At 41.7% G+C, this 26,128-nt stretch overlaps 4 protein-coding genes across 7 annotated transcripts; 3 read left to right on the forward strand and 1 right to left on the reverse strand.

Moving 5' to 3' along the window:
- The first annotated feature begins 2,531 nt into the window (after nucleotides 1-2,531).
- On the forward strand, nucleotides 2,532-10,918 carry LOC120833472 (aspartate aminotransferase, mitochondrial). Its single transcript, XM_040200580.2, has 10 exons — nucleotides 2,532-2,769; nucleotides 5,458-5,614; nucleotides 5,775-5,903; nucleotides 5,998-6,057; nucleotides 6,143-6,304; nucleotides 6,774-6,878; nucleotides 7,065-7,215; nucleotides 8,808-8,973; nucleotides 9,118-9,268; nucleotides 9,831-10,918. Exons 1-10 carry the CDS (start codon nucleotides 2,687-2,689, stop codon nucleotides 9,951-9,953), a joined length of 1,287 nt encoding a protein of 428 aa, XP_040056514.1. The 5' UTR covers nucleotides 2,532-2,686; the 3' UTR covers nucleotides 9,954-10,918.
- Nucleotides 10,919-11,432: 514 nt separating this feature from the next.
- Nucleotides 11,433-17,369, forward strand: slc38a7 (solute carrier family 38 member 7). Of its 2 annotated transcripts, none has more exons than XM_040200577.2 (12): nucleotides 11,433-11,524; nucleotides 12,104-12,521; nucleotides 13,004-13,057; nucleotides 13,537-13,681; nucleotides 14,210-14,351; nucleotides 14,463-14,561; nucleotides 14,704-14,761; nucleotides 14,883-14,997; nucleotides 15,143-15,290; nucleotides 15,412-15,611; nucleotides 15,705-15,756; nucleotides 16,249-17,369. In XM_040200577.2, exons 2-12 carry the CDS (start codon nucleotides 12,273-12,275, stop codon nucleotides 16,349-16,351), a joined length of 1,365 nt encoding a protein of 454 aa, XP_040056511.2. In that variant the 5' UTR covers nucleotides 11,433-11,524; nucleotides 12,104-12,272; the 3' UTR covers nucleotides 16,352-17,369. The 2 variants fall into 2 exon arrangements, with proteins under 2 accessions (XP_040056511.2, XP_040056507.2); XM_040200573.2 differs by having other exon boundaries at nucleotides 11,445-11,626.
- Nucleotides 17,370-17,910: 541 nt separating this feature from the next.
- Nucleotides 17,911-21,963, reverse strand: LOC120833441 (lysosomal protective protein). 2 transcript variants are annotated; one of them, XM_040200562.2, is made up of 11 exons: nucleotides 21,648-21,963; nucleotides 21,448-21,559; nucleotides 21,218-21,355; nucleotides 20,973-21,131; nucleotides 20,218-20,309; nucleotides 19,872-19,956; nucleotides 19,633-19,785; nucleotides 19,408-19,553; nucleotides 18,942-19,104; nucleotides 18,758-18,847; nucleotides 17,911-18,649 (listed from the first exon to the last, which is right to left on the reverse strand). In XM_040200562.2, the coding sequence occupies exons 1-11, from the start codon at nucleotides 21,815-21,817 to the stop codon at nucleotides 18,566-18,568; spliced, it is 1,392 nt and encodes a 463-aa protein (XP_040056496.1). In that variant the 5' UTR covers nucleotides 21,818-21,963; the 3' UTR covers nucleotides 17,911-18,565. The 2 variants fall into 2 exon arrangements, with proteins under 2 accessions (XP_040056496.1, XP_040056487.1); XM_040200553.2 differs by having other exon boundaries at nucleotides 19,408-19,556; nucleotides 21,648-21,961.
- Nucleotides 21,964-22,605: 642 nt separating this feature from the next.
- Nucleotides 22,606-26,027, forward strand: LOC120833478 (transcription factor E2F5). Of its 2 annotated transcripts, XM_040200590.2 has the most exons (10): nucleotides 22,606-22,790; nucleotides 23,242-23,404; nucleotides 23,672-23,781; nucleotides 23,894-24,049; nucleotides 24,208-24,251; nucleotides 24,524-24,588; nucleotides 24,665-24,953; nucleotides 25,159-25,206; nucleotides 25,566-25,610; nucleotides 25,811-26,027. In XM_040200590.2, exons 2-10 carry the CDS (start codon nucleotides 23,246-23,248, stop codon nucleotides 25,912-25,914), a joined length of 1,020 nt encoding a protein of 339 aa, XP_040056524.1. In that variant the 5' UTR covers nucleotides 22,606-22,790; nucleotides 23,242-23,245; the 3' UTR covers nucleotides 25,915-26,027. The 2 variants fall into 2 exon arrangements, with proteins under 2 accessions (XP_040056524.1, XP_077940981.1); XM_078084855.1 differs by lacking the exon at nucleotides 22,606-22,790 and having other exon boundaries at nucleotides 22,870-23,404.
- The last annotated feature ends 101 nt before the right edge of the window (nucleotides 26,028-26,128 follow it).

The raw sequence follows: 26,128 nt of genomic DNA on the forward strand, positions 1-26,128 counted from the left end.
CTAATCCTAGCTGACAAAAATGTAATATGTTCTGCTGAAGAGGAACAAATATAAAACATTTAGTAAAACACAGGTCTGAATAATGCAATGAATGATGCCTGAATTGCATTTAGCAGCTCCTGTTTCAGGGTCATGGTAAAGTATCAGGCTGTCATGGTTTATTAGAATGATTGAGTTGTAAAAAGTCATCTTCAGATCACTGTCAAGTGCCGCTGGTTTTAGGCTGATTAATAGTCATGCTCACTATATTATTGTAAATAAAAAGAAATTGATTCATAGGGACAGTCCCTTGAGCTTAACCATTGCCCTAATTTCTCTGTGCCATTATTGTGAATTGATCATTCCTGGTAATGCACTGGATTTTCTGTCAGTCATGAAATGCAAACCGAACACTGGACAGCTGGTGTGTGAGACTGAACCAAAAGCCCTCTAAAAACCTCACAAATTATCTGAAGCACTTGATAGCAGCAAAGACTGAAGGGGGAATTTTCTGATTACTGTTTTGCATGCATAATATTTTTCCTTGCAAAGATGACACATGTGTCTAGCATTACCACTATAAGTGACATTTAAAATGTATTTTTTTTTTACCATAATCTATTGACCCATAACCTCACTTGAGTGGGTGGAGAAGGAACATTTACATTTACAATTGTGAATGAATATAGAAAAAACGTTTGTACACAGAAAGACAACGAGTAGTTGCAACAATAAGAGTGAGCACACCGTAATGCACACACACACACACAGACACACACACACACACACACACACACACACACACACACACACAGACACACACACACGCACATACTGTACAATAGGTATTAAAGAGGCCGGTTCAAGCACAAGTTAAGCTGTGAGACGTTTCTCAGCATTACTGTCAGTAACACTTCTCTCTTATCAGTCTTAATTCTTTTTCTGCTGCTCTTTCATTTTAATACTTCTCCCTGCTCAGCTCTGTTTGCTCGGTTCCTCAACCTCCAATTGCTCTTGTTATTTTGCTGTCATCCGTTTCTTTCCACAAAGCAGTTAAAGGAGAAATGTTGAAGGATTGAGCTGCAAAACCATACAACTAAAACAGACAGTTTTAAGGAAACAATGATATAAATAATACGGATTTGCCGCATTGGTCAAAATAAACTTTAAAGGGAATGTTTTGATCTCTGTTCCTCAACTAATTTGTTTTAAAAAATTGCATATATGAATGTTTCTCTCTGACATGATTGCACTGTTGGAAACCATATATCCTTTGTGCACTTGCAGAACCTCATGTAAGCCCAGTGTTTGTCCAACTCTGCACTCTGTTGGGGTGACAGTGAGTCTGAGTCTGTCTAGTTGCAAGAGAATGTTTCACAGAGATTCATGTTCTGATGGTATCCATGTCGATGTTCCTTCTGCACAGACGGCGGGACAGTGAGCTTGCTCTTCTTGTCAATTTATTTTATAGTGAAGCTTCAACACAAGGAACAGTGAGAGCAAAATGTAGAGAAGGACTCCATCTGGTGGGAGGATGAAGGTACCAGTGCTCGGGTAGGAATAATGTACCGTAGACAGTTGTCTTTTGGTCCAAACTATTTTTTTTCTGCAGTGGGTCAAGTTCAATTTGGCATTTAATTTTCAAGCGATGCACCATCGACATTTAAATCCGATCTACATGAAGGTGGGATGTCGTCTTGGCATCAAATAATCAAAATCTCAGATTAAAAACATGGACTAGCATTAAAAGCAGATACAGCTCCAAAGGTACATGATGCAGTTTGAAGTCTGTTGTGTTACACAGGTAACAGATATAACCATTTTGTTCCGCAATGAAATGTCCCCCAGCCTAAGAAAAGTAAAGATCACCTTTAAAGCGGTGCGTCACATGACAGCAAACTTTCAGGAGCATATCCACCGGCTTTAAAGCAGACATGACAATAAAGTTTAGATATATGGTCATTAAAAATACATTCCATCATCTCTCTCACGTTAATAGCTTGTGTTCTTGTTTATTCAAGTTGATGATATATAGTTGAGAGAAAGCATACACTATGTTTACTCAATAAAAGACAAGAGGAAATTTGGATCCACGGGTTAAATACCATGAATCCATGCAACTTCTTTTATTTACATATTTACTCAAAAACAACGGAAAACATGGATGCATTTTTGGTGCTTTGATGTTTAAAGGGAGATTAATATTGACATTTCAAGATTGATGTATGTAGTTACGAATTGACTTTTCTATCTCTATGTATGCCAAACTTTTTAGTTTCTACTTTATGACCTTCAAAGGTACACAATGGTTATAAGTATTCTTTTCCTGAATAATTTAAGCTATATTTAGTTGTTTTCTAACTTGTCCATGGCATATAGGAATGGCCTGAGTTAGCGATGTATTAATTTATAACAATTGGTATCTTTTCTACGGTAGAATATTATCTTCTTGGGTAAATACTCTGTGTTTGTCCATCTGGCTTTTGCCATTAGTGATTGTTCTGAATAATTTAAAGTGCAACGATTTGATTGACATGTGGATTCATGTGTGTGTGTCCACTCGCGCGCGATTAACGGTGCCTTTATAACCTCGCGTCTGCTGCGTGTCGGTCTCTGACGTCAGCGCGTAACTCAGCGTCGTGATCGTGGCTGCCCTTCACGTCCGTCCACATCCTTCGAACCTCTGCACCCAAACGCAGCACGAACGATGGCCCTGCTCAAGTCCAATAAGGTGATCTACTGCCTGGGGAACATTTCTCCGTCCCTGGGAGTCCTCTCCACCCGCAACAGGTAAACCGCAATAAGATGCTATAAAAAGCTAATGGACGTAGTGTGCAGATGAAACTAGGCTCGGCCGTCTAGCGGCGTGCCTGTTCGTTTTAAAGCTAGCTTTAGCGTAACCAGCTGACAAGCCGTTTTTTGAAGTTCAACGGGTTTATGAGCCACTCGATTGATATCGACGCGTCGCTGTTCTGTGATTACTTTAGCCGTACTAGCTGGAAAGCTAACGCACGTATAGGGGTCAAATGATTTCAATAGGCCGCGATGCGCTACCGACGGTTAGCTCCTGGTGCGAGAGCTAACGTCATTGTGCATTTGTAGGTAGTTAAACGTCACTGTCGACCACTGCGTTCCGGTTTTATGAGTCGATGAACCTCCCCGGTCACAACACCTGTTGTGCTATACATCCTCTCCGACCAACATTAACTTGACCTCCGGGGGGGACCCGGTGTTGCTATCAGTGAAGCTCGCTGCTGATGAAAGTCACGTTTATTTGTCAGCAGCCAAAGTTGCATTTGCGAAGTCGTTGCTCTGAAAGTGTAAAAAAAGAAAAACCCGAGCGGTTCTGTTCGTTGCGATGACTTGTTCATGATCTAATGTCACGTTGGGTGGCTGTATTTTTGCTCTTTGCGTTTTCTACAACTTTCTTCCTTATGTTTTGCTTTCGCGATGGTTTAAGGCTAAGCCGTCCAATCCCACGCAGTTTGGGCCAAGCGACTTGTCGTAGTTGAAGTCGTGCGAGTTGATTGGCTGCACTGTTCCGCCTTTTATCGCCGATTGGCTCATTTCCAGCCTTGAAACGGATAGTCGGCGATGCCCTTTCAGCATCTGCTTGGAGGGCAAACTGCAGATGCACCTTTTTTTTTAATATTCATTTTTTATGTCGCTTTTTGTGTTTCTAAACGTACAGTTGCATTGGAGTAATGTACGTGTCTTGCTCTTTGTTCCGTCTCATCAGGGTGCAAAAGAAGAGTACCCAAGTTTCGTTGCTAGCTTATTTCTGTCTGCCTGGGTGTGTTTCTGATTGCAGCTCTTATCCTGTCACGTCCAACGCGCATTGGTCTGGTTTAAACAAATACATAAATGACAATAGCCGGCGTCCCGTAAGCACTTATGTTAGACATTTCACCTTTTATGCTCAACAATGCTACACTGTAGCTTGTCGACTACTTTGGACTATTGATCACTGCTGACTTGTCTATCGATGTGATGTTTATATAAACCCTGAAGTTCAGCTGCTCAAAGGTTCAGTTTTTCGTACAGAATGAGGAAGCTTGAACCCAAATGCCCCTTTCAGTATGATTCACTATGTACACTTGGGTTTGAGTGGAAAATGGGGACACTGGCCGAAACGAACTGCAGGGTAAAGTAATGGTGACAATCTATTAAATCAATTTCCAATTCTTATTAAAAATTATTTGAAGCCTCCACCTATATTCTATTAATTTACAAACTTAAAAGAAATTAATTGAATGACCATTTCCCCCTTCAACCAGTTCACTTTATTTTCTTGCAATAAATGTTTGTCAGTGAACTGTAGTGACTATTTAATAAACACATGTGATCTTTTTTTAAAAATGTATTCTTAGTAGTGGTTTGGAGACTCTTGCCCTTTGCAGAGTGTTCCGTCCTAAATTTAGCCACACGTTTAAAAGGGTTTAAAAAGTATAGGAAACCTGAGACAATCTGTTAGAAGCGGTATAGTTCAGGTCCCAACACACACAACTGTCATTCATTAAGCAGCTGTGGACACAATTTATCTGCCTGCAATCTACTACGCAGAAAGTGGCATGTTTTATAGAGACCGCGATGGAGGGCCTGTGGTCCTGTGCCCGTTTTTCTTGTTTAACCTGACACCCTCAAAGCTGTATCTAGACATTTAGTTTAAATTCCTTCCATGTGCAAACTTAATTGACAATAAAGCATTTATTATGCTGTTATGTACTACCTCATTACACAAGATATTTCCATTTTCACAGACTAGTAATCTCCTTGATTTGGTTCCTTCATTCAAATCTAAAGCGTTTACTTAATGTTGAGTTTGTAAATGATGTGCAAATAATTTCTTCTGCTTTTAAATAATTTTGTTTCATATTAGAGCAGCATGTTAAATGCATACGTGCATAAGTGGTAGGACTGTTGAAACTTGACATTATATTTTATTGAGTCCTTAAATGAGGAAAAAAAAAAAATGTTCAGTATGTTAAAGACTGGGTTACGAATATTTTGTGAGACCAATGAATAAAACTAAACTAATCTAAATACTAAAATTAACAAGCCATATAAATTAAACATTTAAAAAAAGATTAACTCAAGCAAAGGAAGAAAACATTTTTGTATTCTCATGAATGTTCATAGCAAAATAGTTTCTTTTGGTGGGATGGACGTGGCGAACAAGAGTTTGTTTGTGTTTCAGACGGGTATTAACAGTTACTCTGTGGACTTTTAACCCTCTAAATGGATTATGGTTGTTTCACTAAACTTGCCCATTGACCATGTGTCGTTCATAAGTCTTTGCCTCAGTCCGGTCACATGAGGAGTTGAGCTCGAGCATTCGGTCAACAGGATCAAGCCCAAGTCTTGTATCATATTAGTGGGACTGGTGTCGCATCTTGAGTGGAAAAGCTGTTTTTCAGTGCAGAAGAACTCCTTTAATGTTCGCCTCATCACTCGTTATTTCATTTGATGTCCTTGCAGCTCATGGTGGGGTGGAGTGCAGATGGGTCCCCCCGATCCCATCCTGGGGGTGACAGAGGCATTCAAGAGGGACACCAACCCCAAGAAGATGAATCTGGGAGTCGGCGCCTACAGGGATGACCACGGCAAGCCCTTTGTGCTCAGCTGCGTCCGCAAGGTTTGTGTCACTGGCAGTGATTCTACTAATGCTGCGATTGTCTCCGGTCACTTGCATGTGATACAATTTGAGCTAAAGGGACTACCAGTTTAGTAAATGAATATTACATTTAATAGTATGAGCTATTTATACCATTTTGATTGTCATTTTTCCCCTTCAGGCAGAGGAGCTCATCACTGCCAAACACATGGATAAGGAGTACCTTCCCATTGGGGGTTTAGGAGACTTCTCAAAGTGCTGCGCCCAACTCGCTCTTGGTGCTGATAGTGAAGTCTTGAAGAGCAGCAGGGTAAGTTGGTTTGATCAAAACAAAATTATGTTGAAATGGGCTCTGGCAGTATTTAGCCCCAATCTTAGCAGCAGCTTTCTTCTTCTCCAAACAGAACATCACTGTCCAGACCATCTCAGGAACTGGATCCCTGCGCATCGGAGCCAACTTTTTGGTGCGGTCCCCTTGTGTTGATCATTTTCACACAATAACACATGTGGTTAGCTAGGTTATCTTACCGGGACTTTCTTTCGTCCCAGGCTCGATTCCACGGAGGTCCGCGTGACGTGTACCTGCCCAAGCCGTCCTGGGGAAACCACACGCCCATCTTTAGAGACGCCGGCATGCAGCTCAAGGCGTACAGATACTACGACCCGTCCACCTGCGGCTTTGACTTCAAGGGAGCTCTCGACGACATCTCTGTAAGATTTTAATTGTGGACTCGTCATGAGTAGGGATGGCTGTCATTTAAACCGTGCCCGAACCGATACTTTACTTGCTCTTTTTTTAAGCACAAATTGAATAATATATTAACAGTTTAGTATGTAAAGTGTAAAATGTTTAGTAGTATACTGTGAAAATAACCTTTTTAAAAGTCAAACTATAAACTTAAGTTCACAGTACAGTGTTTCCTCGGAGTTCAGTCTTACTAGATCTGTATAGTATATATATTTTTTCGGTGTATTTGTACTTATACAATACTTATGTAATAAACACTAGAATTATGTTGTTTAAAAGGAAATTATTATGAAGGGAGTCTGTTGACACGGGGCAGAGGCCCATTGTCGAGCCGATTCTGGGTGGAGTCAATACTGTAATCTGTTATAGGTCTACATATTGTAGGTTAACTCAAACCTTTTTCTTTTTTTCTTTTTTTTTTTTATGTCTCAGAAAATCCCGGAGCAGAGTGTGATCATGCTGCATGCTTGTGCCCACAACCCCACCGGTGTGGACCCCAAGCCTGAGCAGTGGAAGGAGATTTCTGACCTTGTGAAGGTGAGCGTGAATCATTAGGTGAAATGCACTGTGTGGTTACAACACTTTCTTCATCTTTTTTGGAGTTTGAATGCCGCTATCGATAAGTACCACACTTAATCAAACTAATCACTTGAATTATGAATATTTAATTCTCTATCTGCATATCTCGATCCTGTTCTGCCTCTTGCTTTTTCACCTCCATAGAAAAGGAACTTGCTGGTGTTTTTCGACATGGCCTACCAGGGCTTTGCGAGTGGAGACATCGATCGTGATGCCTGGGCTGTGCGCTACTTCATCGAGCAGGGCCACAACATCCTGCTGTCCCAGTCCTTTGCCAAGAACATGGGGCTCTATGGTCAGTCAGAATTCACCACATGCTCTTAAATCAACATTGGTGAAAGTGAGTGCCGCTTGGAGCAGCACAGAAATTATATAAAACTGGTGATGCTGGAAAATGTTGTAAAGTCCAAATGCCAATCTTTGGAATCTAGTGTGTTTTACCACCACCAAGTGGAGAAAAATAGATGGTGAAGTAGGATCTATTCAAATATGCAGCCATACTAAGTAAAGTTGCACTATATTAGGCAGCTTTGTTGGATTCCTCATTCCCTTAAGCAGCCAAGAAGTAAACACTTATTAGGAGCAAAGTGTTTTTACCGTTTGGTTTGGTAATGTTTACTGACCGTATCAATAAGTCACATTGACAGTCAGTTATCATTTAGATGAAATGTAATTTTGAGAGCTGAAATTTGACAGTAATAGTTACTAGTCACTAGGTTTATAAAGTAGTTGACAGCTTTTTACCTTTCTCAGGGTTCCCGCGGGTCCTTAAAGTCTTAATGTCTTAAATTAAAATTCGCGTAATTAAGGTCTTAAATTTCACGTAAAGTTGCTGTAGGTATTAATTTTTTTGCCGGTGCGCTTAATGACGACGAGAAAGCACAGAGGCGCATCGTAAAACACCTAATAGTTGATTAATTTAGTATTGTGCGAAATGAGTCTCCGCAATTGAATCGCTGTTTACGGTACGTCGGCTACAGACGCTGACGTCAGGCTGCGTGTCGCCATTACGCGGTTGTCGATGTGAGGTTGAAAATGCAAAGATGGGGAAGTGCAAATTTAACGACAAGTGGATGGAAGAGGACGCATTTAGGAGGTGGTTGGCGCCGGTTGAAAACAATGGGGCAATGTGTAAACTATGCAAAAAGACCTTTTCATTAGGGAGCATGGGGCTCAAAGCCGTCGAGTCGCACATGAAAGGAGGAAAGCACCAGCGATACGTTGCAGCAACCAGCCATAGTGGGGCCGGGTTAATCCCTGCATTGTTTGCAGCACGACCTAACGACGTTACAAGTTCAGACGCCACCTCAGTCGGCTGTAACAAGTTTCATTTTAGCACCAGACACCCAAAAGGCAGAGGTACTGTGGGTTCTATATACTGTGACGAGGCACAATTCATTTAAATCTAATGATGACAAACGTGGCGTCTTTGCTGCCATGCTCCCCGATTCGCAATGCATTGTGGTGTTTGGTGTAATCCAAACATATGAATGTTATGTTGGCTCTGTTCTGCATCACAAAGGAATCACTGATTGTTTACATCTATATTGGCCAAACCGTTTTGGAAGGGTTATTATACTGTCTCCTAATTTGAAAATAAGTTTTGATTTCCATTGTAGGATGCAATGAATTGCGTATTCCAAAGAAATTGTGACATTTTTGAGTCTTAAATTATATTTGTTGAGGTCTTAAAAAGCATTAAATTTTACTTTTGAAATGGGGCAAGAACCCTGTTACTATTCCTTTTACTGACTTTAGTGAACTACAATGAAACTTTCTAGTTTCAAAATTACAAGAGGATGTTCTTTCTTTTGAACATAAAGATTTAGCGTGTCCTTCATTGTATTGTTTGTTGATTTAAATTTAACTTGATGTTGACGCTTACAGGTGAGCGTGTGGGCGGCTTCACTGTAGTGTGTAACGACACCGAGGAGGCAAAGCGAGTGGAGTCTCAGCTGAAGATCCTCATCAGGCCCATTTACTCCAACCCGCCAATGAACGGCGCCAGAATTGCAGCGACCATTCTCAATACACCAGATCTGCGCTCACTGTGGTATGTGTTTGTAGACATATGGACAAATAACATTAACTAAACTGGACCTGTAGTTTGGATATTTGCAAAAAAACTCTTAAATTCTTGCTAATGCATTTTGATCCAGAGTCTTTAAACTGTTGGCTCTGGTGTCATTTGTTCCAGGCTGGAGGAGGTTCATTTCATGGCCAACCGCATCATAAAGATGAGAGAACAGCTGGTGGCGGGTCTGAAAAAGGAGGGCTCCTCTCACAACTGGCAGCACGTCATCGACCAGATTGGGATGTTTTGCTTCACAGGCCTTAAACCAGAACAGGTACAGACACACCGACGTGCGTGTGCGTGTGTGTGTGCGCACCAAGAAACCGCTGAGCACATAACCTCCTGTTTAATGGCAAATTATTATTTTTACACTTCAATTTTAGTAAGGATTGAACAAACTATACATAATGTGGGAATAAAAGCACTTGGAGGTGCTTTGTGATCTCACGCCTTGCTCTGCTGTTAAATTGAAAATCAATCCAAAAGGTACTTTACAAATGTCTCATTATAAACAGCTGCTATATTAGTCTAAATACAGTGTACGTTTTGTTCAAGCAGTTTTATATTTTAATTCTTAAGTTGGAATGAGAAATATATTTTACATTTCAGAACTTTTCATGTAATGTTAGGGCAAACACAAATTTGCGTTTATCAATAATTCCACATCAGAACCTACAAAAATTAGTTAGTCAGTGCGGATTTAAAAATAAGCTACAAAACCTCATTGGATTTAGAAAACAGTTCATGCTCCAATCTTCAGATGTTTACTAGTTATCAGTGGAAATGTTTGTTAAATTACTGACATGCTTGTCTGTTAATTCATATTCTTCCTGCAGGTTGAGCGCCTGACAAAGGAGTTTTCCGTGTACATGACAAAGGATGGCAGAATTTCCATGGCAGGGGTGACCTCTGCGAATGTGGGCTACCTGGCACATGGGATCCATGCCGTCACCAAGTAGAGCGGATCCTGCTGGGAGAGCTACATAATCAAAGCAGCAGAGTTAACGAGGAGCATTGCGAGTCACTTATTCATCGTCTAGAAAAGAGCTCTGTGTTTAGTTTGAAATTTTCTTAATTGGATTTCCTCATGAGTTCAACTTGCCGCTATCAAAATGAGCAAGTTTCTTTGGATTTTTTCTGTTTACATTTAACTGAACAGACTCCCCAGATTGTAAAAGGCAGTTTATCCCCCCACTGACCATCTTTGCTTATTTATTATGTGGCATCGACACTGCTGTGCATTGGCGTCCTCCTAAATGTGTGCTGTTATCTGCAGCGGGCCCACTCGCCATAAAACATCCAGGAAACAACATGGCGGTAATCTTGGACTGTGCATGCATTTTATGCACTAGTTGAAAAATGGTGGAGTTGTAGCACTTTAAATTGAAAGGCACTGTTAACGTTTTGAGATTAGACCAGCATTGTGTTTTAATTTGATAATCAGGGAATCAATTTACTATCATGCTAATCTGCAGTGGTCAGTCTGAACTAATCAATTGTCCAGTAATTTACTCCGTTCTTTGTTGGGGACCTTCCCATCGTTCGCCCTTCTATTGTCGTGGCGACAGTCCCTTTTTAAACGCCTGATACAAGCGAGCACACAAGCCAATCAATACTCTGAATGAAAAGGCCCCAAATTCAAAGCCCCATTGTTAAAAGTTGTATTTTCATCATGCTGTCTTTGTGTGTATGATAGAAATGAGTGGATTAAGTGATCCTGGTGAATTTCAGACAGTTGATGGATGAATACACACCTACTGCTCATTCACTCAGACATCACGTGTATGTGTACAGTGTATAAATCTGTGGGGTTTCACCCCCATCCGTCTCATACTTCTGAAACCTCTGGCATTACGCCTCCCTGTTTGCATTCTGTCATCCATTAATCTTATTGAAGAAACAATAAATGGTCATAGAAGAATGATCCCTGCTAATGTGCCTTTATTTTAAGTGTGTGTGTGTGTGGTCCGTTAAGGATATCCCTTTCTGTCCACTTATCCACCTTTCCATCTCTATGTGCCGACATCTTGCTCATTTTAATTCAGTATTTTAAATCTACACTGCACGTTATATTTATTGAACTAGAAATACAATTCGAGGTCCTGCTCATCTGAGATTAAAATCACCATAATGATTACATATTTTTAAATGATTTTCTTCTTATTCGTGGGGTCCTCGAGATCGCAGGTACATTAGACCTGCATTATTTCTCCCCCATACCAACTGGGCCTGAAGATGAGGCAACGCGGCAGAATGTTCCTCAGACACTTAACTAATGCTGTCAACTGCTAAAACATCTCACGCGACTTCATATACATTCGTTTTGAAATGTTCGTACACAAAATAAACTATTTGCCCCCGTGTCATTGGAGATGAACGTCAATGGAGAGAGAGAGAGAACTACATTACCCATAAATCCAAACCGGAACAAAATCTCATGAGTCCGGTCAGGTGACAGCGTCACGTGACCTGCTGCTTTATATGTGCTCCCAAATCAAAAACACTCCCGACCCGGAGACTGGAGCCGAAGGTACAGCGCCTCATTATCACTGTTTCATCTCCGACACGTCGCCAAACGGCAAATACGCGTCACGTCGAGACTTCTGAGCGCGTGGATCAGTTTGGATAAAGTGTAACGTTAATTTATTCCTCTTTTGTGTTCCGCGGAGGTTCGCCGTAACGTTTGCTAGCTAGCTGTTGTCCGTCCACAGAGCAACAAAGGGACTGACTGCGTTGGCACATGTTATTGTTCTGTTAATGAAAAGCTGAGCGATGGTCTGATCGCATTGCAGCCTGCGGTGTTTGACCAGCATCTCCTGAAGGTCCCTGTGAAGCGGTTCACCATCCGCAGCGATCTTCGTTTTACTTGTTCTGCATACTTCTTGTCCGGCTGCTGGACGTGTTTTCTTCACTAAGTTAAATTGAAGAGCCGTCTCGTTTTGTTTGTCACTCACGCTTGTGAGTGCAAGTGCTTCATGACCTCGTATCTCTTGGTCCTAAGTATGTGCTTCATTGATTGTCAGTAGAAGATGAGATGGAAACTCATGTGCCCCATCGACACATTGATAAGTGGTCACTTTGTGTTGTTTCATTGTTTGTTTCATTACAGATCTACGACCGGCTCCACCATCAAACTAAGCAGTAACGTTTGAGACGCATCATCTGGCTCCCGACTGCTTTGGTATTGAAGATTCTGGGGTGTTCTGATCCAAATTGGATCCCTGAGAGTTGGAGACCCATTTTTCCGGGTTGCATAAGACTTGGTAGGCCCGAGAGTCATGGCCATCAACACGGATGTGGAGGACTGGGGCGGCGTGGGCAGCAACGACCCAGGAGAACGAGCGTGGCTCCTGCAGAGCCCCAGCGTGGATTCCGTCCGGCAACTTGAGGCAGAAAGGAGCCGGGGCGTGTCGTCTTGGGCGGCGGTCTTCATCGTGGTTAACGCGGCACTGGGAGCGGGTCTGCTCAACTTCCCTGCCGCCTTCAACCTGGCCGGAGGAGTGACTGCAGGAGTCATGCTTCAAATGGTGAGGAGAGCCCCGGGAGGCGCGCATCACTAGGACATAATCCCCTTTCCCCAAATACAATACCGCAACATTTTCAACCAAATACCACAACGTGGATATTTAGAAGGTTGTGTTAACTGTTGGCGCTCTCACAACACAAAATTCATAATAAATGACAATTAGTGTTGTTGATCGATGGACTGAGTGGGTAAACCGTTAGATTCACTGTAATGCAGCCTGTGATAGCAGGGAAGATGTAAAGACAAATGATAATCAGACATATCGAGAGGCAAAAGAGTTTTTAGCGATGGTGATTTGATTGCTTACTATGCCCACCGACCTATAACCCCATTGAACATAAAGAGAGCGTTAAGAAAATACAAAGGGACAAAACTGGTGCTTAAGATTCCTGTTTGATAGTATAAATTGCATTCCAAAATGAAACACTGCCTATGGAGAAAATGTATCGGGAACTAAAACACATTGCTTCCTGTTTCTTTCAGTTCATGCTGATCTTCATAATCTGTGGACTGGTGATCCTGGGCTACTGCTCCCAGGTATGTGCCACAGAATCAACTATATCAGGATTTAATTACTTTCCCACATGTTCCATTCATATCGGACTACTTTTCTTTCTCATTGGTGTTTTTCCCGCATTTGCCTTTTGCAACAACGTGCTGTTTGTATTCTTGAAAACTATTACACAACAGCTCAGACTTCCACTTCCTGCCGGGCCAGACTTGTGCTGAGTGTTGAACCTCATTGAGAACGAGTCCAGTGTAAATCTGTTAAAGCTTGAGGATGAAATGAGTCATAAATGATTTCGTTTCATGAGATCGCCGACATCATGATTTACTCTACGGATTAAAACCATAGCTTTATACTCAATGTCATGCCTGAAACCACACACAATCGCACACGGCAGTGAGGCTCAGGCTGCATGTTTACCACGGAACAAATCCATCCATATACTTTTAAAAATCCACGGAATCCACGTCATCTTTTTTTTTTTTTATCATCTGTCTGCTTTCTTCAGGTCAGTAATGAAAGCTCCTATCAGGAGGTCGTCAGAGCCACTTGTGGGAAAGTAACAGGAATCGCGTGTGAAGTCGCCATTGCCGTCTACACCTTCGGGACTTGTATCGCCTTCTTCATCGTCATTGGAGACCAGCTGGATCGCTGTAAGTCTGTTCACACCTCAAAAGTGAATCACTCACAAAGCTGCCCTCTCTTGATTAATCCGATAGGGTGGAAGGTCACAGTGTATTTCCAGATACAGGCGGGAGGACAACTTCTACATAGTCAGCGTCTGGGTGCGAGTCTGTGTAAGGCTTGGTTTGTCACATGACCGTCACATGATAGAAAAAGCTGAGTGGCGTCGTCCTCGATGCTCTTTGCCCTCATCAATGACGGCACAGCAACGCGCTGCTTCTGCCACCAGACATCTTCCTTTGTTCCAGCACACAGCTCACAGTTTAACGGAGGATAAAGTCCGTGTAAATCTGGATTTCTAAACGCCAACTGCGACCTGTGAAATTGCGTCTTAAGGTTTATGAAGAAATAAACGTAAAAATGTCTAACCCTATTTAATGAATAAGTGAATAAAGTGAAGGCATGTGACGTTAATTATCTGCTTAGCTAAGTATCCTCCACGTGCACAGCAGGTTACGCTACATTTCCGTCTGGTGATTCCTGTTTTTTTGTTTCAGTGGTGGCAGCGATGGCTCATGACACAGATGATACCACTGACCACTGGTACACTGACCGCAAGTTTACCATCTCTGTTACCGCGGTGCTGTTCGTCCTTCCTCTCTCCATCCCCAAAGAGATTGGCTTTCAGAAGTATGCCAGGTACAAGACGTTGTCACTAGCTCAACTTATTTTCCCTCCGTTGTCGGTTAATGTTCCCTTTCGTTTGCACGGAATGACGATCATGTCTGGCTTGTTGTTTCTTCTTTGTAGTGCACTCAGTGTGATTGGAACCTGGTATGTGACCATCGTGGTCATTATAAAGTACATCTTCCCAGATAAAAATATGACTCAGAGTCCCGTTTCTGCCAGGTGAGTCTGCACACGCTGGATGACATTTTTCAAATTTTCCAAATGTTCTTACTTTAGCGCTGTACTCATTCAAGCAGAAACCTCTGCGTTGTTGTTGTCATGCTTTGCTTGAGTTCTTAAATCGTTTTTGTGTTTGTTACAGTTCTGCCTCCTGGACTGCAGTTTTCAACGCAATGCCGACCATTTGCTTTGGCTTCCAGGTATCTCTTCACTTGTGTCATTTAATTCATCATTTGAGATCACAAACCTAAATGCCTTTTGTTTCAAACCGAGTTTGGTATTGATGAATTATTTTTTTCTCACTTTCCACCTGATCCACAGTGCCACGTCAGCTGCGTGCCGGTGTTCAACAGCATGAGCAGAAAAGCGATCAAACCGTGGGGCGTCGTAGTAACTTTTAGCATGATAATCTGCCTCTTTGTGTACACAGGAACAGGTAATGTACCTGCACTCAAACATGTACCTAATACCCTTATACAGTCTTAGTAAACATCCACTTCCTTGGTCATCCTGTCTCGTTGTGGCGTATTTTCTGATCTTTAACACGTCTCAACACTTGAATGATTGTTGTGTTTGACCAGGCATCTGTGGCTTCCTGACGTTCGGCTCCAATGTCAATCAGGACGTGTTGATGTCGTACCCTTCTGACGATGTCGCTGTGGCCATCGCCAGAGCTTTTATTGTCATCTGTGTCATCACCTCCTACCCCATTTTACACTTCTGTGGCAGGTAAGATTTTGCTCTTAATTTCACGCCTCGGATCCGCCGGTTGGTCGCACCGTGTGCCTGTCAGTTTTGCACCTTTTCTAGTGGAGATTCACCACTCTGGTGTAATGTTGTGTCCTTCCAGGGCAGTTCTAGAAGGACTCTGGCTGCGCTTCCAAGGCGAGCAGGTGGAGGTGTGTGTGCGTCGTGAGCAGAGGAGGCGGATCCTGCAGACGCTGGTGTGGTTTGTCGTCACGCTCGTCCTCGCTCTCTTCATCCCAGATATTGGTCGGGTGATCTCTCTGATTGGAGGATTGGCAGCTTGCTTTATCTTCGTCTTCCCAGGTAACATTTCCCTCCATTGATTTGTAAGATTTCAGATTTTGGTCAGTCGTTAATGTCACACTGTAACGTCCTTGTCCCACGTCTCTTTACCAGGTTTGTGTTTGATGCAAGCCAAGCTGTCAGAGACAGCGAGCCGAACTGCAAGGTGAGATTGCTTATGTCTGCAAGTCTTTCAATTTCTTTGCTCCAAATTGGTTCAATTATATTGTGTAACATGGCAACAATGTCCTTAAAACAAGCCAACGCAAGTGTGCTGTGTATCGGAGCGTGTTTGCTAGGAACCAAAAAGATGAGATAAAAAATGTAACCTGAAATTATTTTGATAATGTCAATTAAGCAAATAAAAATCTACAGTTTAAAACATTCCACATTTGATATGTCGGACCAGATTTAAAGTATCTATAGTCTCCGGCTCCCGTTTTATACATTTTAACTGAATATTGTAGGGGTTTTATTAATTATTGAAAAGATCTGCAGATTAATCCAATAGTTATTTGCAAATCTTTAGACAATGTTCTTCGGTTTGGAACTGTGAGCGACACCTCCACATGGTTGACATTTGATTTTCTGTTGATACCATTTAAAGTAAACTTAATTACTGATAAAGCCTTCTGTTTCACGTCTGTCTCTGTTACAGCTGGCATGGATCGGTGGTCTTCGGTGTTGTCATGGTCACGATGGGCGCATTCATCTTTGGCCTCACCACAACTAACTCCATCTATCAAGACATCATCAGCTAAAAGGAACAGTTCTCAGTCTCGTGCTGAAATTCTGAACTACTGCAAAAGATGGAGAATAATCTCATGACACTCATTCAAAAAGATCCTCTGCATCATGTCACGTTCCTGCTCTATACCGAGTAAAAGCTCCACAGCTCTTTATTCAATCAGGTAGCAGTAAGAGACAGAATGCCAAATGACTTCAGACACTTTGAATTTTATTTTACGTCAAGTTTTAATCGCATGTTGGGCTTTTATGGAACTCATTTTTTCTAAGAAACAGTCTCTGGTGGTTTGAGGAGTTTCCCTGGTCTCTGGAACCTGTACAGGCGACATATTCCCTTCCTGTTTACAAGAGCTGGAGGACGGCACACAAAGCTCTTACAATCAAATGGATTTTATTAATGAAATTGTAGCAGTTTGTATATTTCAACTTACATGTCAAAGTAAATGTTTATTGCAAATGACATGTGGTTCCTGGGTCTGATCCAGGGTCAGACTTTGGTGCCTCTGCTGATGATGAATCATCTGCATATTAAGAATTTTGCCCAATGCAAAACTGACACGTCTGCAAACACTAGGACCGTGTTAAAGACACGGTTAGTCTGTTCAAGTCTGGTTTGTTTTTCTATTTTTATTTTTTATTCTTTGATAGTCAACGGTTTTCTATGGCCATGAATTCAGGAAGGCTTTTGAGCTAGTTTTGTTTTGTTGGTTCCTTATAGTCTATAAAAGTGCTACGATCATTTTATACTTGGCTTGTAGGTGAAGTCCTATTTGTTGTTTTGTAAAAGTACAAAGCGAAAGACATTTAAGCCTGCTGGCCTTTAATGCGGTTGGTTACTGCAATGTACAAAAAGGTAACGTGCCTGCATGCACCACGAATACGTCCAAGTGTCAACGGCAGCAGCGCCTCCATATTCAGGGTATGAAAACCTGCACAGTGAGTTGAATTAGACTGGCAATGAATGTATGCAAACATGTATGTGACCTATACAGAGTTCAGTTTGTGCAAAGCTAACAAAAGAGTTGGACTTGGTGTTCAGGCTGCAGTTTATTTACTTGAATCCTTTCACACTACTGCAAACTTTAAGATCAAATTAGAGGTTAAATATTTATTTGCGTTTTTTTTTAACTAAAAGGTGTAAGCTTTGTTTTTTTATGCCACAATGTTCAAGATCTTATCAAACATGCAAATAACAATCAATTATTTTGAATTAGTCTTTCTGCAAATACAGCTGACACTTTTAAAGGAGGGAAATGTTTGCAGGGATGTGATTAGGACTCAGCTGAAAGGATTTAAGTCTTGGTTTTAAATGTATTTAGAACCACAGCAAGCAGGTAAATTAAGCAAGCGATTAAAGGGACATTATCTGCAATCTTTTGATTATCGGTTTTATGAAATCCAGCAATGTCGGGTGACAAGGGGCAGTTGAGGTTGAAGGGATTAAGTCATATTGTTAGTTGGACTAGAAACATTTACCATATATTCTAGAAGCAGAAACTGGGTAAAAGTAACAAGTAATGCTTGCTGTGAGAATTAATATCTATATATAAAAATAAGACGTTTCATTAAAATGTCTTGTTGGAATTAGAATTTTTATTTTTGGTGCTGCAGACAAGAGTTTATGTGGTCATTGGTGAATGCCGGATGCATTTATGATTTGTGGTAACAGGTTTCAGACAGAGGTTGTGGAGTTTTTTCATCAATGACATTTAATTACTGTGATAATTAAAAATCATGTGTCCCTGTTGTAACAGAGAAAGTTGCCCTACAAACATGAATTTCCCGAAGGCTTAAAGGGATTTCAATAATCTAACTACAATCAAGGTATGGGCATAAATTACAAGTATTGTGATGCTGACAGTCCAAAACATTTAATGAAAGTAAAGTTAGTCTGGATTGAGGCAATTTTTCATTCAAGTTTAGAACAATCACCATTTATCCCTCGCAATGTAAAACACCTGGATACATTCGTACATCAGTGCCACATAAAAATGTAATCTAATTGTTTGAGATCCTCAGAAATTAACAATAAAAAGGATTTCAATTCCTCAAAGTTGGCACTTTAATAGCTTACATTCATATATAATCCAACCAAATACATCTCCGTTCAAATACACATTTCACAATAAAAATGAGAATAACAGTTTCCCTTAAAAATCCTCTTCCCTGAGAAAAATGTACCATCGAGCGACGAGTGCAGGTTTGTTACCTGCAGCAGCCTCCACCGCTCAGTAGGAGCTGTTCGTGATGAAAGACTGGAACATGTGGAAGGCTGGACCTGGAGCCCACTGGGGAACCATATGACCTGCACCCTGAAACAGAGGACAGCGGCATTACGCTGCGATGCGACCCCCACGCCATCGCTGTGCGACAGGACGGCCGTGCGTTCTCCCGGCTCACGCCGAGCACACCGGGTTTACCTTGACGGTCAGGAAAGTGATGTTTCCAAACTGCTCGTAGAAACCAGCGATCTGGTTGTCGTGAAGCCACGTCTGGTAATTAGCGGTCGCCTGAGAACAACGTTCATTTACAGTAGTATCAAAAGGTGTATCCGCTTGTAGTTTTTAACATTGTTATAGGCTTTCCTGAAATGAAAGTTCCTACCTCCAGGCCGAGGTGTTCCACAAACCACTGGCTCCCCATGAAGTTGCAGGCCATGTCGGTGTCTCCGTTGTAGACGAGCGCACGCAGACCCAGGGAGACCAGTTTCAGGTACACGTCCTTAACGGTTGGGTACAGGTTGCGGTATTGACCCCCGACGACATCGCTATCAATAAAAGAAAAGGTTCAGAGTCCATAGCGATCGTGGTTAACTTGTTCCGAACCTCCGACCGGATAGATAGTGGACGCACTGACATTAAAATCTGCTACATCAATAAATTCATGCCTCCTCATGATGAGAATTCATACCTTCTTCACGTCAGCAGGTTGAACATTTAGTACTTTATTTTTGTTCTTTTAAAAAACAAAAACTATTCAATGTTCACAGGGAACAACACCATCAACAACAAGTCACAGCTCCCTTCGATTTTATTTGGGAGATCCTATGAACTGTTTAGCTGGAGGTTACCTGCAGATGTCCCATGGTGGGAGCGTGTCTGGAATGTGCAGAGCTTTCCTCACGTCGCCTCTGTTCAGCCAGTTCAGCTGAGCCGTGCTGTTGATGCAGGGCGGGACTTCACCCACAGACGCCGAGGGAGACACTCCATCTGAAAACTTCTGTCAAAACGATTATCATTATTGCCACAAGAGACAAGAATAACTAAGCACAGGAGAATGGGCGAGCGGCGCTCACCTTGTGAGAGTCCTGATGTTTCCTGCTGTTCGTAAACAGGTGGCTCATGGTCCTCTGGTAGCCTCTGTGGAATCGTCTGCCACCCTCGCAGTCCAAGTAGAGGGCATACTCATTCAGCCCACTACTATACACAATACCAAAGGCTACATTCACCTGAAGGGAGACATGTACAAAGGAAAAAGTCACCAGGTAGCACCAGGAATGCCCAGTAGACTTGTAAAGAAATGGTGCCGACGTACCAGCGTATTGCACTGCGCCGAGCTGGTGTTGTAGAAATCACAGCTTTCTTTGTCACAGCAATTTATGTTCAGATCTCGCCACAAACTGCACATAAAACAGAGCTTGAAAATGACATTCACGTGACTTATTGTCACTAGCTTGTAACTATTCATACCCCATCAGTTACTGTACATTTATTTGTTTGTCACAGTCAAAACTACTAAAGTAAATTGTCATGAATGCACATACATGGCAAATAAAGCTGATGCTATTTATTTTAAACTGGATGTCATGCATGTCGTGCTCATTGCTCAAAGAAGCAGGGGAACCATCTAGCATCCGATGGCATTGCAAAGTACCACTTACTCTTCTCCAAACAGGCCGTGGTAGTAACCAAAGTAGATCAAACTTTGGTCATTGAGCTCAAAGCTGCTCAGACCATTTCCCACTGAAAAGCCCTAAAAACAAAAATGAACGCAAGATAAATGTTAATAGTTCAAATACACGTTGTTTTTCTGAGGGACACAAAATAACAGCTTGACAGTCCTCAAACTGCGTTGTGGTGGCGGTACTGATACTGAGCAGGGGATGGTGCTGAGGAGCAAAACATTTGAAGGTCAAGAGAACTTTGCACCAGAAATGGATGAAGTATTCCACTATTAAAAGCAGCAATATAACCAAGAAGTGAGTGTAGAAATACTTAGATACAAGTAAGTCATACAAGTTTGAATTATGTAAAAATAGGAAAGTGGGACTATCAACATAAGCTTAACTTCTCATTTTTGTATCACTGCATTATAATTATTAATGGATTCATTAATGTGTTCATTCTGAAGATGGGATAGGTGGGCTAAAGTTGATACAGAGCTTGTGAATTCTATTAATCTTATTTCATAATACACCAAAGTGTATCTGGTGAGTAGCTATTGTTTTTTTTATCTGAATCTTAACTGATTGAGTAGTGAGATAAATGTAGGCAAACAAAACAACAATACATTTTCCTCTGAAGTGTAGAGCAGTGTAAAGTTGCACAGAGTGGAAATACTGAGATAACTAGCTCACAATTATACTCACTTTATGTATTCTAGATAGCTTCAAACGGTTTGCATGAAACCTCTTACCTTAAAGTTGATTTTGGCAGCTCCAGTAGCCACACGCAGGCTGAGGGTCGGTGCATAAATTCCACCATAACTTTCCCCAAAGATGAAGAACTCATTTTGAGTGAAATTTGGAAATTTGGCAAAGAAACTCTGCAGGGCTTTGTAATTATCATCAGCAACCTATGAGAACAACACGTGAAATGGAAAGTAGCGTTTCTAAATGAGTCTGTTACTTCAAAAGGTAGCCACTCGCTCACTGAACTCACCTGGTCATCATCGGTGGCATACTTTCTGTCATCGGAGTAAGAATATCCCACTCCTGCAGGAGATTCTACATACAGCACATTGGCAATCTTGTTCCAGCTGAACGTGTTCTCGTACACTGTGGCCCCGTTGTCATTCACCTGAAAAGGTCAACAACACCTATTCGGTCAAACGTATTATCATTAGGTGCAGTGCGCCTGTGGTTTAGTGCACAAAGTTGTAGCCTCCTCACGTGAAACGGTCCATTCTCCGACAGGAATCCATCCAGCGAGCTGCAGCCCGGGCCTCCATTCAGCCAGAGCACCAGGGGGTCTTTAACCGGGTCCCTCTGCGACGTCACAAACCTGCCGGAGAGACCGCGAGCCGCTTTAGTTAAAGGCCGCAAGAGGCGCACTACGTGGGCCGCATCGAGAGTGCCATCGCCGGCCTTACCAATAGTGGAGGAACTTCCCGGGACGCGCCTGCAGGTGACCCGACCACTGTCGATAGTTGGGTTTGAACGACATACCGGGCAGGTGGGTCACCTCGTCGGGGGCGTACTGAGCCCGGGAGACGACCTGAAACGCGGCCAGCGAGCACACGAACAAACCGGCCGCGAACATGGCTGCGATTTAACGTCACCTACTTGTGTTGGAAGCGACACCAAACAGACGTGGGTGCTGTGCAGTAACTTCCCCCCAAAACAGGTCCGGGTAAACGAGACCAGCCGGAAAGTCATGTGACTGCTGCTGTGAGCCACGTGACCGGCGCCTGACAACGAAGCTCAGATACTTGAGCTTTGAGTCATCGTCGTTGTTTTGTAATAAAACATTTGGGGATCTCATAAACTACTTGTTGAAAGGATTCATGGTAAAATCAGAGGAACATACTTATACTAAAGCAGTACGATATAATCATGATACTTAAAAAAAAGACAAAATATTGGGATTTAAGTGTATACGTACAATCTCTAGCTAATATATTATTAAAAATACGGAAAAGGGAAACTGGAAACAAGAATTGATAGAAACGACTTTAAACAGTAAACACCTATAAATAAATAACTCATTTTAAAAATTAAATTGGATTCAAATTAAATTATTCATCATTACTTTTACTAATTCTGTTAGGGATGTCCCTCAATCACCAGCAATGTCATTTCAAAACCCTGGTTACCTATATGACATTTAATTAATTACAAAATACAGGAGATTAACATGCATAATGGCAACACAGCTCTGGCTTGTACTGGGCTAGCCTTAAAGTGCAAAGTGTGTGGAATACATATCGAATCAAGAATGAAGTTAACATCAATGCTAGGGTGCAGTTTTTAACTTGTCTAATAATTGTACTGAGATAGGATTATATTGTGGAGGCTTGAAAGTTGGGCTTTTATTATGAAGGCGGATGTAACCGCTGCTACAAAAAAAACGCGCCTATCGCCACGACAGAGGAGGGCGGGACCACCGATAAAGTTGATACCTTGGCCGGTATATATTTATATATATTTAAATACTTTCAGTTGTCGTGGTCAGGACTGCTTAGTAACGTCGGCAGCAACTCTGTAACCTGCAAACAAGAACCATCACCATCCACGTGAGTTAAACACCGTTATTCTCACGTATTCCCGTGCAGGAGGTCATGTAGATGTTCGTATGCATGTTTGTATGCGTGTTCAAGCGCAATGAATAAAAGGCTGTGAAACAACAGTGGAGTTAACGCTGGCTCTGAAAGGTGGGAAAAGATACAGTAAATGCTGGGTTTCGGTACTTTTCACAATAAATGTAGGCAAAGGGAGAAACTTACTGTGATGAAGATACAGTCGATAAGTACGTGAGGTGTTTTTTTTACGAAAACCGTTTTGCTGTCAAGCTTTAGCTTTTTCAAAACCATAAGCAGCTACAAGTAATGGCTCCGATAGCTAATCCAGATACTTCTTTTATTTTGAAGAAAAAATAGTTCGTGTGAAGCGGGTTCTCTGGAGCTCATTCAAACATCACAGATTACGGAGCTTCAGGGGATTCATCTGATCTCCTCTCACGTTTAGGACAATGGATCTAGACGGCAACCCACATAGTCCAGACGAGGAGAGCACCTCGCCAGACGAGATCCCCAAAAACCGGAGAAGTCTGAAGAGCCTTCACATCCTCGCCACGAGGTTTGTGGGCTTGCTACAGGACGCTGAACACGGTTTGCTGGACCTGAAAGACGTAAGTTATATTTGGACAATGAATAAAATGACAGGTCAGAGCACTTTCAAATATGATAATTAACTTGGAATTATTATATTTTTATGATGTTGTTTTTTGAAGCTGCATCAGAAATTTGTACCTGTGTACTAAGTGATATGGTTGGTGCTAATTTAGGTTGTGACCCCTGAATGTGTTGGCTGAGACACTTGAATCGTAGAGTGAACATTACTTATCAAAGGATAAGAAATGGGAGGCTAAATTCTAAAACAAAAATGATTGTTTCAGGCTGTTAAGCTGTTGGCTGTGGAGAAAAAAAGGCGTATCTACGACATCACAAACGTTTTGGAGGGCGTTGGTCTGATTGTGAAAATCTCCAAGAGCATGATTAAGTGGAAGTAAGTTATTATTTAATTTTTAATTTTGCCATATGTGCATGCATCTGAATATTGATATATGTAAAAGATTAGGGTGCCAAATATGTACTACAATATATATCTGTTCTTCAAGCGGCACAGTGCCAGGAGAACATGCTTTCAGGGTCACCAACAGAGTGATTGAGCTGAGGGCGGAGCTGAAGGACTTGGAGCAAAAGGAAAGTATGTTGGACCAGCAGAAATTCTGGGTTGAACAGAGCACCACGAGCACAAAAGAAGACTGCAGCGAATATCCTTTTTACAAAGATGTAGCTGCCATTGAATTTGTTACAAATACTTGACTTATCTTGCTTTAACATGTTTCGTTAAAACTGGTATTGAGATGTGCAACATCATGTTGAGCAGATTTAATATGGTATTTCAAGATGAACTTTGACTCTAATCAACTCTGACCTACGTGAATCATGACGACATCTGCAACTGTTTTAGCGGTAAGCTTATTCCTTCGTTCCGTCTTGTGTCTGCATGTTTTCCATAGAGCAAATAATCAAAAACCAGAAGGGTGATGAGAAGCGTACACACCTTTGCCCCGTTTTTTGACAAATCTCCCCAGCAATCTCTCCTGCAGCTTTTGAGTTGCACTGATTGATGCAAAAACATCGAGATTAAAACATTCTCTTCAACTTTTCATTTTGTTTTTTTGTATGTGACAAAGAGGAACCAGTGATTGTTTGTACGTATTTTCACTCTCTTCTTTCTTCAGGCGATACTCTCTTGGCAATACAAGCGCCATGTGGAACAAAACTAGACGTGCCGATTCCCAAAGCTGTAGGTTCCGCATCACTTGGACCTAGTGTGGTTTGTTTGCTCTCCTGGTTTAGTATGTGCACACTTCTTCTTTCAGGTCCGGAACTGCCCAACAAAGTATCAGATCTATCTGAAAAGCATCAATGGGCCGATAGATGTTGTACTTCTCAACAAACTGACTGTCGACTCCGTCCCTGTCGTACTGCCAGTCCCTCCGTCCAAAGAACTTTTACGGAAGGCCAAATCGGCAGTGGCCACTTCAGATGAGACCGAAAGCAGTATTAAACGTGCCGCCAAATCTCGAAGGACGGTCATGGAGGACATGCTGCACCTTCAGTCGTCGTCGCGTTCAAACACTGCGCCCAACCGGACGGATGCATCTGAATGTGAGCACTTGAGTTTGTACATTTTCTGAGGTGTGTTTTTGGTTGAAATACTCGTTTTGGCTTGAACTTGATCCCTTACACATTAAGATGAAAAATACTTTCTTTATAAATGTATTTCCTGCATACTAACCCAATCCTGTTTTCTTGCCTCACCAATGCTTCTGTCACTGATGAGGACTTTTACATTGATCTATTTTCTTTCCAGTGCGAGATTTATCAAAAGAACTGCAGGACCTGCTACGCCCAACCAAAGGTATGAGAGCCTTCACATTTTCCGCCGCAAACTAAAGACACACCTCTTCAGACTCTACCTCGACTAAAGACTAACAAATTGTAGCACTTAAATTGTACTTGTAACGTCACTCATCTATAGCAAATTGTAAATTGGCTTATTTGAGGAAATTGCACTTTCTTGTTTCTTGTTCTCCTGAGTTTGTACCCTATGGTTGAATGCACTTATTGTACGTCGCTTTGGATAAAAGCGTCAGCTAAATGACATGTAATGTAATGTATGGCTCTTGCTTTACCTTGTGTCTGAATTATTGACGATATTTACAAACTTGTATGAGTTTGAACTTTTACTGGTGTATAATGTATCCATGTATTTTGTAGCAATAATGAATGCCGAGCTGCTCAAGAATCTTTTAGCCTCAGAAGGTAACCGTACTTTATTACTTGTTGTTTATTACTTTCATGTACTTGTTGTCCTATGCGTTATTGTCCAATGTTATGCACCACCCATCATGTCAAATTCCTTGTAGATCTAACATACGTTGGCGAAAATTGTTTCTGATTCTTGATTTCTGACATATCTAATCATATTGATATTTGTAATCATGTTTGCTTCTACTCTTTAGGTTTCTCTCCCCTCCATCGATCTCCACTCCCGTCTGAACAAGAACACATCCACACTCTGGATGAGAGTGAAGGCATCTTAGACATCCCCATGCTCAATGTTTAACCACTTTGTTATGGCCTTCAAGGAGAACAGTTTACGCCTGAAATGTACATAATTGTCTTTTTTAATGAGTTATTTGATTACTATAAATAATAAATGAAAGCTTTTGAATATTATATCCACCTCATTTGTATACTGTGAAGCAAAAAACGATTTAAAGAATTTGCAATTTTATACAGTCCAACACAAACAAAAGTAGGATTCACCTCAGGAACAT

This window comes from Gasterosteus aculeatus, chromosome 12 (assembly GCF_964276395.1).
Source record: "Gasterosteus aculeatus chromosome 12, fGasAcu3.hap1.1, whole genome shotgun sequence".
Lineage (NCBI taxonomy): Eukaryota > Metazoa > Chordata > Actinopteri > Perciformes > Gasterosteidae > Gasterosteus > Gasterosteus aculeatus.